The sequence below is a fragment of the Balearica regulorum genome, chromosome 1, assembly GCF_011004875.1.
Source record: "Balearica regulorum gibbericeps isolate bBalReg1 chromosome 1, bBalReg1.pri, whole genome shotgun sequence".
Classification (NCBI taxonomy): domain Eukaryota; kingdom Metazoa; phylum Chordata; class Aves; order Gruiformes; family Gruidae; genus Balearica; species Balearica regulorum.
The window spans coordinates 55,102,411-55,122,450 of record NC_046184.1 but is presented as its reverse complement, the minus strand read 5'-3'; the positions used below and the strand labels follow the sequence as shown (position 1 = coordinate 55,122,450).

Sequence of the window (20,040 nt, the reverse complement as noted above, 5' to 3'; positions counted from 1 at the left end):
CTATATATCTTGTATGAAATGCAATCATTACCTCATGGATTTTAATGCCAATTTCCTAATTTTTAAGGATCCTGCATATTTTTCCTCAGTTAACAATTTTTTAAGCAACAGCAACAGTACATGGCAAGAAGGAACTGCTATTTGATTTCTAGATATTTACATGTTTGTGTGGAAAATCTGTTCCAGAAAGCTAGCTGACATTTATGTTCACTTTCACACAGAGATTCCATCACTGTAGAAATTTAGAATTATAGCTGAAAATAAATTATTTCTCTCTCATTTGTTTTAGCACTATGCTACTTTCAGGGGCTCAGCATAACTGCAGCAATAAACAGCAAGCAGTGTGCAAGAATTCAGGCAAAATAATCCCAAAATAGCAATGGTAAGCAGCCCAACACTAACACTATCATTTTTTCAGCAGTATTCAATGCAGTACTGGATAAATGGTGTTCTTCTACAGACTTCACCTGTTGCGTCTATATCCAATGAAATATTTTGCTTCTCTGGGATCTCTGCAAAACCATGGAAGAGATCACGATGTTACAACCTCAGCTGTCAATAACATATTGTGAACAGCCATCACTAATGCAATCCTAAGATGTTAAAAAAACCTAAAAGAGGATCTCTCTTGAGCGAAAATAAAATGGTTCAACCTCAATGCAAGAAAGACTGAAGTGATGGGAGTGGAAAGGGGAATATACAGCACTTGGAAGCCTGCAATGGAGAAAGGATGTGTTACAAATCTTCAGCTGTGACTGCCTCTCCACCAAGCTTAAGTAGCCAGAAATCATTGGTATTACAGTACTCACAACAAAGGTTTAGTACCTCACTATAAAAACTGGCATGCTGTCCTTCTTAAACAATTACATAAAATCAGGAACTGATATTACTAGCACGAGCAGTCAGTTATTCTCTGTTCCTCCCTCAGCTATACTCCCTACATCTTACACTCCTTTCTTAATATTCCTGCCCTTTACTCCAGCACCAAAGTATCACTAACCACAACCCCTCCCCTGTCACTCACCATGCTCTACAAACTAATCTGGAGGGGCAGGAAAAAATTAACCTTCCCTCACTTCCAGCTCACAGTTAATAAAGATGAACGCCCAGCTGTGTATCTGTCATCTCTAGAATGGATTACTGTAAGTCACATTATGTGAAGTTGATGACAATGACTCCAACTGGTACAGGATGCAGCTGCTTGCTTCCTCCATGGTTTAGGTCAAAGCGACATCTCAGGCTCTATTGCCCAACTATTTTTAGATTCCAGTTCAAGTCCTAGATTGTAATTGCCAAAGATCAAATTTGTGGTAAAGATTAAATTGTTTTCTGTGAACATTGAAAATTTACACACCTCCTGAACAATACAGATCATAAAGTTCTGCATGAAACTTTTTACAGTTGCAAAAAACATTTCCCGTTGTGGGATTCAAGCTCAGCATGATCTTTCAGATACAAGAATCTAATTATTTCTAAAAATAGTACAAAACTGTCCTTTTTGAAGGCACTCCTCCACAATAGCAGAAAGTACACACTTATTTTCTCCCTACCCTATTTTCAGCCCAAGACTAGAAGACTAAAGAAAGAAAGGAGAAAAAACATATTTCAATAAGAATTTTATCCTAAAAAAGCAAGAGTCAGAAGCTGACTGAGAACATCACTACTATTAATTCTACTTAGAAAGCACTGAGCCAGTATGGTTATGGGAAACAATATAAATAGAAAGTGTTGGGTAACAAAATTAAACTGCAGAAACATTTTTAGGCAGTAAAAATTATCTTAGAATATAATTTCCATTCCTCCTCTTTTAATGATCCCATGCATGTTCAGATTAAAGTAGAACTGTAACAACGTGACTGCAGTGAACTCCACGCCTTGAAGAATCAGATACCCAATATCTGACTTATAAGGCAACAAGACCACCTACTAAGTCGCTCAAATTACATAAATAGAATTCTTGTCCACATCAGGGAGAATGCTGAAGTCTCTCAGATGCTTATTTTTTGACAATTTCACTAGCCTAATTAGCTTCATCTGCACTGGCTCAGAGACATGGAATCAGTCAAAAGAAACGTAACTTTTTGTTGCTGGTCAGCATATACTGGTTTTTGTATTTAGAAATTAATAAGAGAAATGATTTTCCAGATGCTTCTTTCAATTCCAGTTGCTCCACCTGCCCAAGGTTTATTAGGATGCAAACTGCATCATAACTGTCCTGTTAAACAAAACCCAAAACAAAAAAAAAACCCTTTGCTCAAAAGTATCCTTTATTCCTATGAAAAAAACCCAAAACATTGAATACTTTCTCTGGAAATCACTTTAAGTGTTCAAGTTAACAAATAGTCCTTTCCATCTCACCTTTCAAGGCTGCTTGTTCAGCTTGTGTATACATCCCCAGAAAGAAGTACGTACAGGCAAGGTTCACCCAGACATCTGGATTGCAATCTGGTTGTTTGGTTAAGGCCTCATATTCCTGTAACAGAAGAGAGGGTTGATTTTTTAAAAATGCATAATAGCACAGACTTGTATTAAATATAATTTTCTTCCACCATTTTACACTGTATTATCATTTCAGATCAAATGACTTATTCTCAAGTTCATTGCAGTTCATACAATGAAACTATTACATTTTAACCTAAGATACGTCCCTAGCTCGCTCTTGTTTACAGCAATGGAACAGACAACAGGGACAAGCAGCGCTATAAATCTTCACTGTAGGAGCATGAATTTTGCCAATACTGAAGTTACAAATATATATAAAGATATTTGTATTATATTTATTATAAATGCATTATTATTTATACTTATAAAAGATAAATATATCAAAGTTATAAAGGCATCAACAGAACCAACTTTTCTGATGCTTTCCCAACTTCTCCCCCAGTCAAAGCCTGGGAGCCATAAACACTAGGGAAGTCTCTTTGCGAATACTTACAGGAGCAACTGTTAAACATGCTTTTATAAACTTGTAGGTAGTGTCTTAGTATAGATTAAAACAGTGGTCTCCGAAATGGGGTGTGCACACTCCAGTGGTTGTGTAAGACAATACTGCTGGGTGCAGGAAGAACATTTTTTGGTACCGTAAATAACTAAAATAAATATTTTAAAAATAGTATTTATTTCATCTTTATATCATCCTTTTTAATTTCTATTTTTGTGTATGTTTTATAATTACATAATAAATTAGTATGTGTATAGAATTTATAAATATATATATATGTATACCAGAGGAGCATGCTCTGTGATAGGGGCACATGATCAAAATAATTCGGAGACCACTACATTAAAATACAAGCCTACAAATTGGTATTGGGTAAATTCTAGATTTCCTAATAGATAAAGATACAATTATAGTAAATATTACTAAACTGTGGCTAACTTCACCATTTCCCATTTTAAGACTTACAGCCAACAGCTATAGAAAACCACTAGATACCATATTCTGATATTTCTTACACATCCACATTCATTATATATCCCTTAATACTGTGACATAAACTGCTTCATTTCTTGTTATTTGTGAAACAGTAAGAACTTAACAGATCAGTCTTTCAATATACTTTTTAATGAAGAAAAACTTTGCAGCTACCAAGTGGTGATATTCCTAAAGATAAACATCTTTGCTCTGCATAATGATAGATACTAAAAACAGAGGCAGGGAGACATCTCAATGCCATTTTTTTTCCTCTGTCAGGTTCCTATTAAATTACTAGGAAGGACCATCTCAGTGAAAGTGCCTCCTGCTGGTATTTCTGCGCTCCATCCAGCCATGCCCAACAGGCAGGGTCACCCAAGGTTCTCACAAGACCTGCTGAAAAAATGCCATCCACATACTCCCAATCACAATAAGCCTCTCATCCCTCCCAGCAACACAACCCCTTGTCAACTCTGTACTCTAGCTCCAAACATGAATTGGAATTTCCCTCTGCCTAGGGAGAGTTTACCAGATTGGGCCACTATGGGTGGAAGACTTTGTACCTCTGGGGAAAAGGCACAGATGTATATATAGCACTAGATAAAACAAACCATGACCAAAGGACAGTGAATCCCAGGAACACAAACATGCTGACAACAATAAAGTTTATAGTTTGCAAGCATAAAGATTTATTTTTTCCCCTGTTGCCCAGTGAAAGTAAACTGCACTCCCAATCCCAGAAGATACTGGCAAAGTATGTCCTTAAAAGCCAGCTCAGTCTTGCTAGTGCTTCAGGGACTAGCTGTCCTTCAAGAAGATTTTAAATAAATAAATAAATAAAAGAAAAACATTTACATAGAGGCCAACCTTTCCTACTGAGGCCAGTTCAATCTTGACATAGGCCTGTCACAGAGCTCTGAGAGACAGGCCACTGCTGTTTATTGGGACCATCTGGAATCTTTCAAAATCCGTTCAGATTAAATGCACCCAAAGGTCTTTTTCAGCTATGGCTTCAGGCAGATTAATTACAAAAGACAAAGTGCATAAACACAAGTCATGTTCTGGCTTGGCCATTCAAAGCAAGCAATAAATAAAGAGTGCTCTAGCAGTACCAATGTGAATCTATGGAAACACAGTAAATAAAAATGAGGACTATGAGTGCTCCTTACCCTGTAGTTCTGGGCCATGAGCCCAGACTATGTGCTGTTGCCCCTTTCCTCACTAACAGACATTCAACATCAGTCTCTCAAAGACTGCTTCACAAGAGCTTTCCTCCCTCCTCTCCAAAAAACCAGCAAACTAAACACTCCAAAAGCTTTCCCAACAGTCAATCTGTGGCATATTTTTGCCAACCAGAAGCATAACAACTTCTTGCTATTTCACCCTCCTCCACCTCTCACCCCTATTACAAGACGCATGTACTTTTCCTCAAAAACAGGGTGTCAGGTTGATTGCCTACACCTACTGAGGCCAGCAGGATTCTGGTCAGTGTCCTTATGACTTGTCTGGGTTCTCCAAGCCCATAAACACAGATCCTGAGGAGCCAATGAACAGGCCAACCTATAGGGCTGCCCCACAAGTGCTCAAAGGAGGTGAGCTCAAAGAAGCCTAGAAGTCTTCCCCAAGCCAAAAATCCATCTTTTATTTTCTAGCTTCGGCTGTCAGGAACTGAAGCATACCTGTATTCTCTCAGTTCCAGCACAAGTACTTAAGCAAGACCAGATACTGCTCATGGACGGACCATTACCCTAGTAGAGCCCTGTTGCTTTCATGATTTACTATTTGAAATTATCCTGAGAAAAGTCAGCATAGGCAGGAGGACCCATCCAGTGAAGAGGTGAAATAGCTCCTGGTTCTCTGCTAGGAGGGAGGTGGAAGATAGGAGAGACAGTTGGAATAGCTGTAGTTCATGAGATTTTGACAAAAACAACGCATTGAAGGCTCTGGCCCAGGGATCATGCTTTGCTCTCACGTGTACAGCTGATGGGCCATAACGGCACTACCAGGTGTGATAGCTGTACCATGCCAGCACCCACTGTGCTTAAGCCCAGTCAGAGGGTGCAGAGTGCAAATGTGAAACCTGTTTTTGAACCCAACCTAGCAGTACGCCTGCCCTTGCCAATTCCTCTCTTAAACTGTCAGTACCTCAAATATGTCTTATAACCTTCCCTTTCTGAGGCTCTGGCTGCTTCAATTTATAAATCAGGCAGCTCAGAAACAGAATCAGACTGATGCTCTGATTCTGGTCCTTGGGTGACATTGGGAAATTTTTCAGGAAATATTTAAGATTAGTGCTATGAACAAGTCACGGCAGAAAGATGAGTGGGTTTTTCTCCATTAGGGATAGTAGAGGTGGAAGACTCCGGAAAATTAATTAGATGCCGCCATCCACTAGGGGAGTTGTGGTTGCCATACGATGCCAGGAAGACACCAGCCGCTCAGTGCTTGTAAAAATCAATTTGTCAGAGAAGGAAGCTAGACAGTTCCCAGGGAGGGACTGCCACCATGACTGCTGGAAAGGTTGAGTCCAGTGCAGAACCATTTGTAAACTGATGTACAGCAGTAGGTATGATCCCACCAGACCAAGTGTCGGTGACATATTCTTTGAGAAAGGCATCTACCTACTAAGAAGGAAAAAGTGTGACCCTAGTGAAGCTGAGGTTAGCACTCTACCTAGAGAACACCTGACTATTGATCTGCCTATGATAAGAGAATGTAAATTCTCTCATGTGAACGTGCCAGATATTTTTCTGTCATTCTCTCCAAAGAAACTCTTGGAGCTGGAGGTCTGTGTGGTTTTCATTTTTCTCCTGCTCCTCCCAGTAGTGGATGATGGCCACCTCACCCCAATTCACAAGCCTCTCCAAAAGCTGCTGTGCAACCAGCACACCTATCTCACTATGAAAGTATCATTACAAATAAAAGGATTATTGAGCAGCATAATTTCTGAAGACCCTCACCTGGTATATGGCATACAAACCATGAACTGGGAATACAGTCGCACAGACTACGTGTTGTCACTTGCAGGCACTTAGCTGTGTGAATCATTTAGATCGCGTGTAATGTCACTCTGGAGAATTCCGCAGAATCTTCTACCCATACTATTTTATTTACAGTGCTCTTGGCGCTCCCCAAAGAGTGCTCCAGGATCTAAAGGGTATATAGATAATCAAGGAATTTGTCCTTGAGAATACAGCAACAATGCCTCTGTAACGCAGAGAAGATACAGCATTACACTTCAACCTTGAAGCTGATAACTGAAAGTTCAATTCAGCCTCCACAGTCAGCACTCTTTGCCTTGATTACTACAGGCTTGGGAATTACAACTACGGTGTTCTGTCCCAAAAGAAACTAGGTTGAGATGCACAGGCTCATCTCCCACATATCACCACAAAGTTATCAGGACTCGTCACTGTGCCAAAAATCAGTCTTAAATCGGAAAAGATAGGCCCTGTGATCTCTCGCAAAAAAACCACACACACAAACAAACCAACCACAAACCATGCATACAAACCTTTTATTGTCCCTACTTGGGCAGAAAAACGGAGAAAAGACGTCCATGTTGCAGTTTTTAAAAGCGTGAATCAACAGCATCACCTAGTGGCGAATCAAACACCACACACAAAACCTAATCTCTAAAAAAATTAATTAAATAAAATAAATGCTGTTACTCCTTCGTTGAAGGAAACATTTAAAATCTACTCTGACTATAAAAGCATCTACTGGGTATTCCAAATAGCAGAATTTATTTCAAAGAAATGGAAAGCTATTTTTCATTTGCATACAAACATTTTTCTTTTTTTAAACTTTCACTCCGTATTAGCACCTAACATCTAGATAGAAATTAACTACAGCAACTAATTGTTACATTCATAATCTTCAAATTCCACAACCCTAAACATGAATATTAAGTTACCACTATGTCCTATACTACTATTCTACATTCTGTACTGTGTATACTGTCAATTTAATTCACTGAGCATTTCTAACATCTCCAATGGATGTTTCCTCTTAAATTTTTTAAGGGGAATAGTGCCTTGTGAACTTACTCGGAAGCTTTAGAAAATCTATTTCCGCCTCACGTATGAATCTTGTGCACATGACCATGTATTACTATAGTTAAACACCTAATTTTATCTAAGAGAGAAAATATCACCATTGTTCTATAATCTATTTCTCTATTTTCTTTTGTTAATACTTTAAATTATCATCTGTTATTAATATTTCTTCCATGGAAAGCAAGTTAAAAGACTGAAAAACCAGCTATACTTCACAGTTATGCTTCACAGAGAATAGTGATGGGGAGCTCCCCCAGCTGACATTGCACTGTTTAAGGCTTATTGGTTTCAGTCAATACAGCATTGTATGGACCCAGCAATTCACAGCTGTAGGAATACAGCAATGAGACAAACAATACTCAGGCAGACTAAGTTGTTTTCAAATCTTCACTAGCTTATATGCAGCCTTGTGGGTACCACCATAACACTCCCTGTTCTGGTGTGCACACTGATTCCAGTGCTCAGAGGTACAGAGCAAGGCAGGCAACAAAAATTTGTTAAGAATTCTACAGAGGAACATGCTGGCACAACTGAGAAGATAAAGGGATCCCAGGGACACTGGCAACAAATTGAGTTTTGTTGGAGATATAAGTGGACACAAGAGAAAGAATTGCATACAGACTCATACACTGAAAGAGACACATCAGCACTGTATGGTGCAAATATTAAAAATGTATGTGTATTTGAATAATCAACATGTCTTTTAGTCACTTAAAGCTCTTGGAGAATAAGAATGTCTCATTTCATTGAATTACCTAATACAAGAAAATATAAAGAAGGACAATAAAGTACATTAAATGGCCAGGGGCATTAACCTCTGAAGGAAGAATTAAAAAAGCATGCATATTACACATAAGCTACACAATGAAGACAAAGATGTAATTAAACCTGAAAAACAAAACTGTGGAAAGCTAGCTGCAAAAAGGAAATGGAAAATTTAGGACATGAACTATGTGACATTTAAAAGGGCAAGTTAGGCTACTGAGCTTAGTATTAAATCAGACAGTTGATAACATAAAAAAAAAAATCTATTTTCATAGGCTAATACCATTGTTTCCAATCCAAACTGCTTTCCACAGCATCTGCATTATTACAGTACATTTGTACCTTAACTGGCTGGCAGAACTGTTCCCTATTACAGAACATCTTCCTCCCATTGTCATCGCTTTATCACAAGATCCCAATTTCCAACCTCAGGGAGCAGGATTTCCCCACTTTACCTCCAGTGCTCTCTTGTAGTCACCCAAATGAAAGGCAGAGTATCCAATCCAAAGGTCAGCATCCTCCTCCTGCTCACCCACGTGCCGTTTAAACTTTGTAAAGAAGAAAGAATGTAAGAATTTCATCAGCTACCGCACAGTTTCATAAAGCCCCACAGATAATCAAAGTAATACTGGGCCATCTTATATCACGGATGGTTTCACAGCTGTGGATGCTACTGGAATGGAGCTACTCTCACATTTCTAAAGGAAGCAGTGGGCAACCCTCACACACCAAACCAAGTTCTGCAAAGTGAGGGCAAAAGCTGTCACAACAGTGACTAACAGCTGCCAAAGGAGGCGAGTGGGACCCAAGGCAGGTGAAGGGTTTCCCTCGCTCCGCAGCTGTGTCGGGCACAGGCCTGGCAATGACGGTACCGCTCTCCTGAGGGGAGCGGGAGAACCGGAGTCTCCGCCCCCGCCGCGGCCGTTACCTCGAGCAAGGCGATCGCGCCGGTGAAGTCCCTCAGGGCCAGGAGCTCTTCCAGCTGCGGCACCTTCTTCCCCTTCTTCCTCCGCCTGTCTCCCGGCGGCGGGGTACCCCCCACGGCCGGCTTGGCCCGGGAAAGCATCTGAGCAGAAAGCAGAGCGGGGCGAGACCGAGTCAAAGCGGGACCTCGGTACGGTTTCCCCCGCCTGAGGTGGAGGACAGGAAACACCGCGCCCGCCCCGACCCCCCCACCCCGCCACCTCTCACCATCCTGCCGCTGAGCCCGGACTCCTCGCTCGGCCGACGGCGCCGTTGCCAAGGTAACCGCGGGACGGCGGAAGGCGGCGGCGCAGACCTGAGCGCGGCGGCGAAGAGGCGCCGGCTGGCGACTGGCGCCACCTCCCCCAGGGTTCCGCCTCCGCTGCGGCGGGCGTCGGTGTCCGTAGCGACCACGGGAGGGGAGGGGTCGGCCCCTCAGTCCGTCTGTCCGGTTGCTGGCACCCCGGACAGGTAGGCCTCTGTGACTTGTGGTCTAATTCTAGCCGCTGGTACTTAAACCTCCACAGACACACTCACGCACAGAACAGAGAGTCTCCTCACCCAGGACAATAGTTAGAAATGGAGTTTAAGATGACGACAGGACACCGCGCTGATCGGGTGCAGCGCGCGGCCAGAGGAATGCACTGACGAGCAATCAGTTTGCACATCACCAGCCCCTGTTACCCCCCTGTCCTGTGTCCCATACTGCTTCCTCCCCAAATCCCCTTGATCTCTTCCTTTCCCCACCTTTGTTCCCTTGTCTAGACATCCCATAATAAGTCCTGTGCAATCCTGAAGTGCTCTTCTCTGGCATGCCGTCATGAGTTTCATAAGCTCGTAGTCAGCAAATCCCTCAGAGAGCTTCCTCCATTGACCAGAGAGCTTCTCCCGTGGGTGATGTTGGGTTGATCACCCTCCCGTGACAGCCCTGTGGGGAGGGAATCCCACAGATGTTTTATCCTTTTTCTGGTAAACATAGCCACTCCATCTGTATTTCCATGATTATAAAGATGGAGAGCATAATATCAAATGTTAGGTATGTGGGTTGCGTACATTTTAACTGCATGCAGTAGCATCTGGCCAGCTCTGGAAAATTTTCAAGTGCAGCTTGATTCCTGTGGCACCTCTGTCATTGCAATCTACTGCAAATAAAACAGATCTCTCCTAGTTACACAGGAACACCATGCAGCGTAATTCCCCAAACTTTCATTTTTATATTGCCTGAATTGCACCATTAGCAATTTTCGTGCAGAGGTTCAATACATGACACTACTGCTCACAACTCAACTAGCCAAAAAATACATGCCCATGGACAGGACTAATGAGGTATCTGTATTTCTACCATTTTTCCTTCCTGGAGAAGAAAAATTTTTTGCACTCCATCAGAAAAAGAGGCTTGTTTTTTGTGTTAATAAACATATCCTGTCACACTGCAATCATCTGTAACATAGTCCAGCAGTAAAGAAACACGTGCTGCTGCTTCAGTTCCACCTTCACCTTCTCCCGATCGCTTCAAGATGGCTTGTCCCAGGAATGATACACCCGGCTTGCAACTGTCCCTGAGAGGTTACTCTGCAACCAGGAACCGCTGGAGCACAACAGCATCACGATGGTGTCCCATGCTTACGGATATAATGTCATACCATGGGCCATAAAGAAGGAAGGCAAATAATCCACTTTCCCACAGAGGATTTCTCTGAATTAAATTAATTTTTAATTAGTCAGTCACTGTGATAAAGAATGTGTGCCAGTGATTTGGTCTCCTTTTATAGCTCTTCTTTTTTAAGTAAGATATAGTTCTGTGAGGAGAAAATTAATTTTCCATAAATAATTCTGAAATTATTTGCCTTTTCAGAGATTTGATTTTGTGGTTTTTTATGTTGTCAGGATTGCCTATGTAGGCTAATACATACAACAGATATCTGTCCTCTTATCAGTTGTCCAGGATTTTCTATTATCTAACAGAAAAAAGAAAATTCAGCAGGCTAAAAGGCTTAAGAGTCTTCTCTATCAGAACCCTGTGAAATCAAGAAAAACATCTAGATTGACAGCGATATTGTAAGATGCCTTTTTTCTTCCAGATCTTTAACAATGTCTCAGAAGTACTTAATTTTAAACTGAAAGAAAATGATAATTGTTGTAAATACCTCAGAGTAATTTTCAGTACTGCCATAGAATATTCTGGCTCTGTACAGTAAGCTAGGAAAACTGAAGATTTTTGTTTGGGTTTTTATTTTTTGCCAAAGCAAACTGAGTAAAGGAGGAGAAAAAGAAGGAGCAGAAGGTGTCACTGATGAAGGTGTTATATTTTTGACTGAAATGCAAGCAAGCAGGCAGTACAATTAGGCAAAATTCTTATTTTTTTAAAAAAAGTAACTGAAAATAGAATTTTACTACATTGCTTTCTTCTATTTTTTATATAGATTCCTTTACAAGATCCTGCTGTTCTAAGAATCAACATACTAAATACAGCTAAAATATTGACTCAAATGGAAGAAAGCTCTCAGCTGCTCCACTGGTTTTTCCCATTTCCCGGTGGCTTCCTGAACTCTTACATGGTGGGTCCAAAGCTGACGAATGTGTGAGATCTAACAGATATGCAGTGCCAGTGGGTTAGCTGTGGGCACAAGAAGAACAGTATGAACTGAGATAAAATGTAATAGTATCCAAACCAGTTCCTTTTTATTTGCAGACAGTGTTTTGCATGGCACCAGTGGGATTCCAGCATCCATCTGCATTGTGGGGAGGATTTTCTTGACCAAAAGTTTTGTGATCATGCAGAGCAGGGAGTGCTCAGAAGCACGACATGTTTCTCTGCTGCCAGCTTTCTGCCTGTAAGGGGAACTCAGATGGGAGACATCTTCTAACCTTAGCTGTGCTTTGGAGGCAAGACCCCTAAGCACTGTCTGTACACACACACACCTCTTTATGTGTAATTTTTTTGCCTCCAAAAAGATAACGTTCCATGAGGGTTAGCTTCAACTGAGCTTCACCTCACCTGCAAGATGAGAAAGTAAAAATTTATTCTAACTGGACATAGTGGTCTGGCTTCCAATCACAAAACTGGAGACACATTATACGTAAAACGGAACTGTAGGTTACATTTAATAGCAAAGATCCTTCTCAGCTGCTTCAAACTCAAACGGAGTTCTTCTGGCATGTTCTCAGCAGACAAAGCTGTGACTGCCTGTCAGATCATTCCCTCATAGGTGAGGCCTACAGCAGTATTAAAGGACAAGGTGGTGAGTTTGTTTGTGACTGTAATCAATCAAAAACACAGACTTTTCCATCAGCAGGGTTGCTAATTATAAATTGCACAACTCAACAGGTTGGCCATGGATTGAACACAGCGTAAAAATTATCTCTTGACATGTAGAAGTGCTACCTGTGTTTGGTGTGTGAGCAGTATAAGTAGGGGGCAAAATTTGGCTTTATGGCAATTAGTGTGGACTCTGCATATAGGAGTGGTCTAAAATCCTTTCAGAGCAGTAGGAGTCTCCATTCATATCTAATGTTCACTAAAGTCAATTGTGTAGGAGGACACATATAATTTAATCCTGTATTCTCACCAGCATCAAATTAACCAAAATATTTTTAGCATGTCTGATGTAGAAATTATTATTAAGATGCAGACCAAAGTAGGTAGAGATGTTATAATTTTTTCCTGATATGAAATGCCAAGATGACACTTCATAAATTAAAGACAAGTCAAGAAGTTCAGCTACTCTATTAATAATGCTGGAAAACTGCTGCAGTTCTTACCATCATCATTCTATTAGCCAGTGGCATTATCTTGGAGGCTGTGAGCTGGAAAATGATTAATGATCATGTTTATTCCCACACAGAATTGCTAGGAGAGATGGAATTGACTTACACTGATAGCAGGAAAGGCGAAGTCATGCACCTGTGACTAAACACCAAGATAAGCATCAGAGAAAGTAATGAGTGTTTAAATAAAAAAATCAGAGAGTAGAAATGAGGTCTAAGAAAAGGAGAGGAAGGAGGAGAAGGAAGTAAAAAAGGGAGAGAAAGAAAAAGCAAGAAGTGAAAAAAAATCATCATATAACCAAAGCGAGAGGTTAGGAAGTGACCTTTGCATCAGCAACAATCACATGCTTCAATTTCCATAATGTCTGAGTAAGATCATGGTTTTTTCAGTAATGATGCTTCACCATGTTCTGCCTCTTCTATCTTTGAAAATGCATCTGACAACATCTCAAGATAAATGGTATGTAAAAGTGAGAGCAATGAAATGCTCCCCTGCTAAAGCTACAAAATCCCCTGAGCAAATGGGAAATGATTCCTTTGAAAGGAATTTGAAGACTATTTGCTTCTTTTTTATGCAGTCAGCAACATCTGGGCCTTAATCCACCCTGGCATGATGAGAGAAGGTGAAATACCTAAGTTGACAGCAAAGACCAGCCTGCAGAGGTGACAGATCATGTGCGCCTTTAATGCTCTTGTCAGATCTCTATTGTCCAGCTCAAGAAAGCAAACAACAGTCATGCCAATGAAAGACCTCCAAATGGTGAAACAAAAATTCATAACTTTTATCTTTATTTTGGTAAGGGAACCTCTTTCTTTAGTTTTCACTGGTGTTTATGTCTGTCATTGCATGGGTTTGTGGGAACTGCACCTTCAGAATTTTCCTGATACTTCTAGCACCCAACCTGCCATCAAGGTTCAATCAAGTTAATAAAAGTAACTTAAAAGCTGTCCTTGTATTGGATTTCAGCATCACATTTAGGTAAGTTTTTGGAAGTTTATGTATGTAGAGCCAAGGGAGGGGAGGCAAGACAATCCGCTGATCCGGCACAAGTCAGTGTCAGAACTGAAAATGCAGTGCATGATTAGCTGGATCCACACAAACTTACCCAAGCCAGAAAGCCACATCATTGCAAGTGCTACGTCCCAGAGAATGTAGTTGTACTGGTCCGGGATGTGTGCTGATACATCTGCACAGTATTCCACTGCCATATGGATTTACAGGATCATGTGTGCACTGGCTTGAAGATCTCATAACTCCATCCCATCACATAGTATAGATGTGTATAATGTCTGATAAAATGAGTTTAAGGGAACTGACATACGTGTCTGAGATAAATTATTACACACTCCAGCCATTTACCTTTGTAAGGAAAAAGAGAACAGATGTTTGCACATTACAGATAGCTTACATTCGGCACTTGACAGAGCTGTATCCTGCTGAGTCTAGAACAGAGGCTAACTCTTACACTGAAAAGAAAAATATGTCCTGTCACTCTGGAAACGAAGTCCTTTAGAGAAAGAGTACAAAATCAGCAGTTAAGAGGAAAGACTTCTTACTATTTATTTTGGTAGTATACAAGTTAGATGGATAAATAATATGAACTTCAAAGTGCATATGTGTGGGGAAAGGGTTAAAAGGAAGACTTTTGTAATTGAGCTAGATATTTATGACACATCACTGTTTAACTTCATCTTTTGGTATTTGGCAACATAGATCAATGGAAAGATGGGGCCACCACCTAAGCTGCTGGTAGTATGAAGCAATTTCAATTACAACTTTTCTTATCCTTGTCTGTAGATTTCCTCTTACTAGATCGGCAACTTCTGATGAGAATAGTCAGTGCTTTGCAGCAACTATGTCAGTCTGTGGTAGCAGCTATGAACTCCAAGAATAGACCTAAACTCTTGATAACCCATGGGAATGGCAATATAACGAGGACTGCTACTTTATCAGGATCTGTACTGGATCAGGATCATGCTGTACTATCAGGATCATGCAACACGACCCACATATTTACATGCTGTTTTACAGGCTTGTTGTTTATCAGTAGATAGTTTCAGTCCCAAAGAATATTTGTAAAGTCTTTCTTTATGTTCTTGTATAGTAAATGAGGGAAAAAATCAGTTCTGAGGTCAACATAGCTGCTATGCAGCTGCTATACATGCATACTATATACAAGCATACAGCCACTAGATATGTATCCTATACAGCTAAGTTTGTCATTATTTACATTACTGTCTTCTAAATCTGGGTAGTAGAAATATTGTAAAAATAGTTTAAAAGACAGAAAAAACTTATTTCATGTCCTTGGTCTTCTCTGTAATATTGAAAGTTAAAGAAGATATCTTTATACTATACAGTTTAGACCTGTAAGTTACTGACATTAAATTAACACAGACATTACAGTACTGTGATGTTTTCTTTTCTGCCTGTAATCACATTTGTGATTCCAACCTCTAACAAAACTGGAAAAAAAAAAAAGGAAACTGGAAAAAAAAAAGGAAACTGAAACATTTCTATTTTATTTTTCTTCAATGTGGCTTTTTAGATCTTGTTAAAGACAGGGTAAAAACTACTTAAGCCTCAGACAATCAAAATAATCTGGAATCAGACTTAGTCATAGTGGGTAGAACTTGAAAACAACATTGTTTGAAGTTTTTATATGTTTATCCTGTTGGCTAAATATTATCAACTACTACAACATATGCAAATTTCATATTAAAATTCTGTATTTTATGGAAACAATACTGTTAACTTCATTTATTTAGAAACATAGCCATGGCCACTGAAACCAAGGAAATTTGTTTTTTAAGTAAGAATTAAACATGTAAATGAATCTGCTGTTCTATTTATTGACATATATTTACAGATATTTTAAAATGCTATTTCTTCACATTTCCCAATTCTGCAATGCTGGAGACTTGCAGCATCTATTTTATTTAATGGAACCTCAGATTTTTGTGTACTATCAAAGTTCCCAGCTCTGGACAAAATAAAAAATAATGTACAATTGTGAGTTGATCATAACAACCATAACTAAATGACACTGAGTAAATAAATAATTGTAGCAAATATGTAGAAAAATTTTCCATTTTAAAGGACACTGTCAAAATATTCTGCAAAAGAAGACAATTGTATCACAATGCATGTTTCTTTACAAAATAGTTGCTTGATAAATGCTACATTGGTTGTCCTTGGTATGAAAGAAATTGAAGATGAGCTGACAACATGTCCACATTGTCTTCAGACTTACTAGGACTATTGGTGCCAACCTCCACAGCAGTAGTTTGACTGGGGGCCGCTGATACTTTCATCTAACTCTTTGGCTCTTCTAAGCTTTCTGAAATTTTCATTCCATATCTTCTCTTTATTTTCTCTTCTCTGAGTGGCCAAGTAGAAATAATGATTTGTAATTAAGTAAAAAATAAATTAGGCTACATGCCAGTGAAAAGATCCTAAAAATGGATGTGTTAAAGGTATTGGAGATACACAGTGCCACATTCTGAATATGGTGGCACTTTTACAACATGAGCTGGATAGGCAAAGGGACTCTGTGATGCCCGGGTTGGCCTATGATTCCCGTTTTTCAGGACTTTCAGACTCTGTACAAAAAAGAAGCCACTGAAAGGAGGAAAGCCCTGTCACATGGACCATTAAAAAAGGACTGGAAAATGTTCTGTAGAGCATAGTCTTACATAGACTGAGAGACTTAGAGGAACAACTCTTTGGGTTTTTTTGCTCTTATGGTTTCTTTTTCTCTGAGTGTCTTTGAATATTCTAGAAGACTGAGAGAACCTCTCAGAGTAGTTTTAGATCAGGAAGTCAGTGTTGATTACCTGTTTCAAATACACCCTGTAATACCTGGTTGTTTATTATCCAATAAAACAGAGGGCAAAACAAACAAATAGTGCTGTAGAATCAGGCACTAAAAATCTTTTTTCACTAAAACCAATAATATAGTTCTCCGATGAGTTAATTTGAGTTGGCATTTCTAATCTAACACAGATTATAACACCACCCGCAGAGACCTATTATGGTGTTTTGGAGCTATGCAATATATGCATAGGTATTATTGTTGTTTGTGAGGGACTGAATTTCATCTTCAGACAAATAAATACAGGGCCTGCTTATCTGAATCTTAATTGTCCCTGTGCTTCTCAAGGCAGATTAAGTGATAAACTACAGGGTTTGTATTCAATGATTCAAGAGGAGACCTCCATCAGCTGTTAATAATGCTAAGATTACAAAGATGAGGTACTCAAACTGATGTACACCTAAGAACTGACTTTTTGATAGATGCTTGCACATAGTGAAGATATTTAATGCTGGGATCTTTTTTACCTTTCTGACAGACAATCACACTAGCTGATGGCTAGAAACCATCTAGAAAAAATGTGCTGGGGATCTCAGATGCAGTTTCTTAGCACCTTATTCCTTAAAAGGTGATTAAACCGTGACTCTTTTAAGATAGAATAAGTAGCTCTAGAAGATGTGCTTTAAATACATATTTGGGATAAATTTTATGGCTTATCCTGGGGGTGTCAGGAGAGGTTACCTTAGGGAGGATATTCCTGGTGTTTGAGTCTCTTGCTCTGTTCCTCCATGTCATCACCTTCTTTCGGAGGAAGGCAGAGTCATTTGCATTGCCTTCAGGATGCTCTCATTACTTGTAGTTCTGTTGTAAGACAGTATTTCTAATCAAAGCTGCCGTCACCTGTAAAAGCCAAAAAGCTATTTTTTTTTTTTCCTTTCCTCTGACACATAATTTGACTTCTAGGTTTCTGAACTGTATCCCTCCCTGACTAATCTTTGAAGTGTGAGAGCTGGCTCACGGTTGGAGAAGAGTTACTGAGATAGCGGGGTCAGTGTCCTGAAGAGATATGGAAGATTTGTTTCTGTATCTGCCTGGTTTGTGTTACTGGTAACCTCTTGGTTTTATAGACTGCTAGATCGGACATTAAGAAAGAATTAGATGAAGTTGGCTGGGATCCTTGGGGGCTTGGCTTCATTCTGCAGCCAGAGTGCTATAATGGACTGGCATTGGGGTCTCACCTTTTCTATTCCCTGGGGACTAAACATCTCTCAGGCAGAAGCAGCAACAAACACAAATAGAAGTTTTTGCTTGTGGCAGGCCCATCAAATATTGTGCTTTACACATGACTCTCTCGTCTACTTTTTCTTTTCTCCACCCTCACATCATCCATAGTATCTGTATCTCTCACGTTTACAGCATGATGCCACAGCTTTTCTTTATCTCTCTTATTCCATGAAGCAGAATTTACTGATCAGTCTGCCAGGCAATTGTGCCTGATGTGCGAAGCCCCGAGGTACGAGGGAAAGTGTGGTGTTCAGCCAGTTCCTGGGAGAGCTTGCTTCACCCCAGCTGCAGCTTCCTGCCACACTCCCTCCTGCTGCACATCACTCCCTCCTGCTCCACGTCACCCGATGCTCAAGGCGTGCTCCCATCACGGGACTTGACACTGATAGACTACACACACAAGGCAATTAAAAAAGTTGAGAGGTCAACAACTTATTTATAACATGTTCTGGCTGCAGACTCCCTGTGGCACTGTGAAGGCGGGGGGCAAGGGAGAGAGTAAAAAGAAATGCAGTGTAAAGGCTAGAGTTGATTTTACCTTTTGTTTTTAAAGGATGTTTTTAAGGTGCTATGAAAACCAAATAAATACAAGAATAGATACAAAACCAGGGAGACCTCAGTGCCATTACACTCCCTGTGTGACCAGCAATGTAAAATACTCAGTTCTACTTACATTATCCATGCTGGCTAACTGTTTCTCTCAGGTAGGCTAAATAAAATATATAAATAAAAATGCGAATCTTGCTCTGCTAAGTTAATGACAAATCTCTTATTGACTTATATGGGATAAGTTTCAAGGACTTTGTAAATACCTATAAAATGGGGCAGATGAGCAGATGATCTCAGCATGAAAAGCTATATTCTGGTCTCAGTCTGTGGCTCTAGCCAGCCATACTAGTCCAGATGTTTACATGACAGACTGCTAATTTAGAATTACTGTATTACTAATTACAAATGCTAGATTAGATATGCTGAGGTGTTCAAGGTCTGCTCTTAAATGCTAGGTCATGGTCTCTGTTGTTGGGTATAAGAAAGAGTCAAGCAATAATAATTTGGTATAAAATAGGATCATGTAAAAAGTCTGTGCAAATATATTTGAAGTGTATTCAACACCTTTTAAAGACAGGCTTTGAAAGAAAGCATGGAATTGAAGTTCTGTTTTATACCAAAAGCACTGTTATTTATGCTGTTGCTGGTTATTTTCCTTGTTTGTTTTAAAATTATTTCAGGAAGGTAATAAAAATAAATTGATTTCTTACCTGACAGCCTCAGTCCAAGTTTCAGTACCAAAATAGAAGCTGCTGTAGGTGTGCACAAACACCCCAAATTCAGACCAAGCACACTCAGTACTTTATTTAAATTTGCCTGTTGATTCCTTTTATCTTGCAGGTCTCCTCTGTGCCCAGACTTATCTGTAAGGCTTGTAGTTTTTTTTATCTTCCCTTCATTCTACCTACCTTCCCTGAGACCATTCTCGGGAAAAATACTCAGTAAAGCCCAAGAGCCCTACCCAGGAACAAAACCGCTGTGTCCTTTAGTGTGTACCTTTTAGTGATGTCATTTGTAATTTACCTTTGGTCCCACAGGTCTGAGATGTGGCCTTCAGCTTTGCTAATCCTTACCTGATGCAAGAGATTGCATCACATAAAGTATGAATATGTTGGACCCCCATTTGAAGAGCCATCTGACAAGGTGGGAATGGGCAATATGAGACCTGTGCTCGCTGGGAGCAATGTATCTAGGGCAGACCCGAGGTGCTTTGGTGGAGCAGACAAGCTTTGTGCTAAGTCTACTCTGTAAGTAGAAACAAAGGCTGTGGTCTGGAGGACTGCAAGTCAGATATTTTTGCCAACACAAAAAGTACTTTGATTGTAAGAGCTAAAGGAATGAAATTGGTAACTTATCACAGAAGAAAATATACCCTTGATTTATGAGCCCAGCCAGCAGATATGGTGTGGCAATGTAACAAGAG

General features: G+C 40.0%; 1 protein-coding gene and 1 long non-coding RNA gene across 2 annotated transcripts in view; one reads left to right on the top strand and one right to left on the bottom strand.

The window, feature by feature from the left end:
- IFT56 (intraflagellar transport 56) overlaps positions 1 to 9,510 on the bottom strand; it is a 46,623-nt gene extending 37,113 nt beyond the window's left edge. The window contains exons 1-4 of the mRNA XM_075750780.1: positions 9,430 to 9,510; positions 9,167 to 9,304; positions 8,694 to 8,786; positions 2,359 to 2,473 (exon numbers count right to left, since the gene is read on the bottom strand). Coding sequence (XP_075606895.1) covers positions 2,359 to 2,473; positions 8,694 to 8,786; positions 9,167 to 9,304; positions 9,430 to 9,432 — 349 coding nt within the window. The 5' untranslated portion in view covers positions 9,433 to 9,510. The remainder of the gene's footprint in view (positions 1 to 2,358; positions 2,474 to 8,693; positions 8,787 to 9,166; positions 9,305 to 9,429) is intronic.
- A 79-nt stretch (positions 9,511 to 9,589) lies between these two features.
- Positions 9,590 to 13,936, top strand: LOC142600057 (uncharacterized). Its single transcript, XR_012833521.1, has 3 exons — positions 9,590 to 9,672; positions 13,360 to 13,429; positions 13,548 to 13,936. It is a non-coding gene; the product is annotated as an uncharacterized LOC142600057 (long non-coding RNA).
- Positions 13,937 to 20,040: the final 6,104 nt, after the last annotated feature.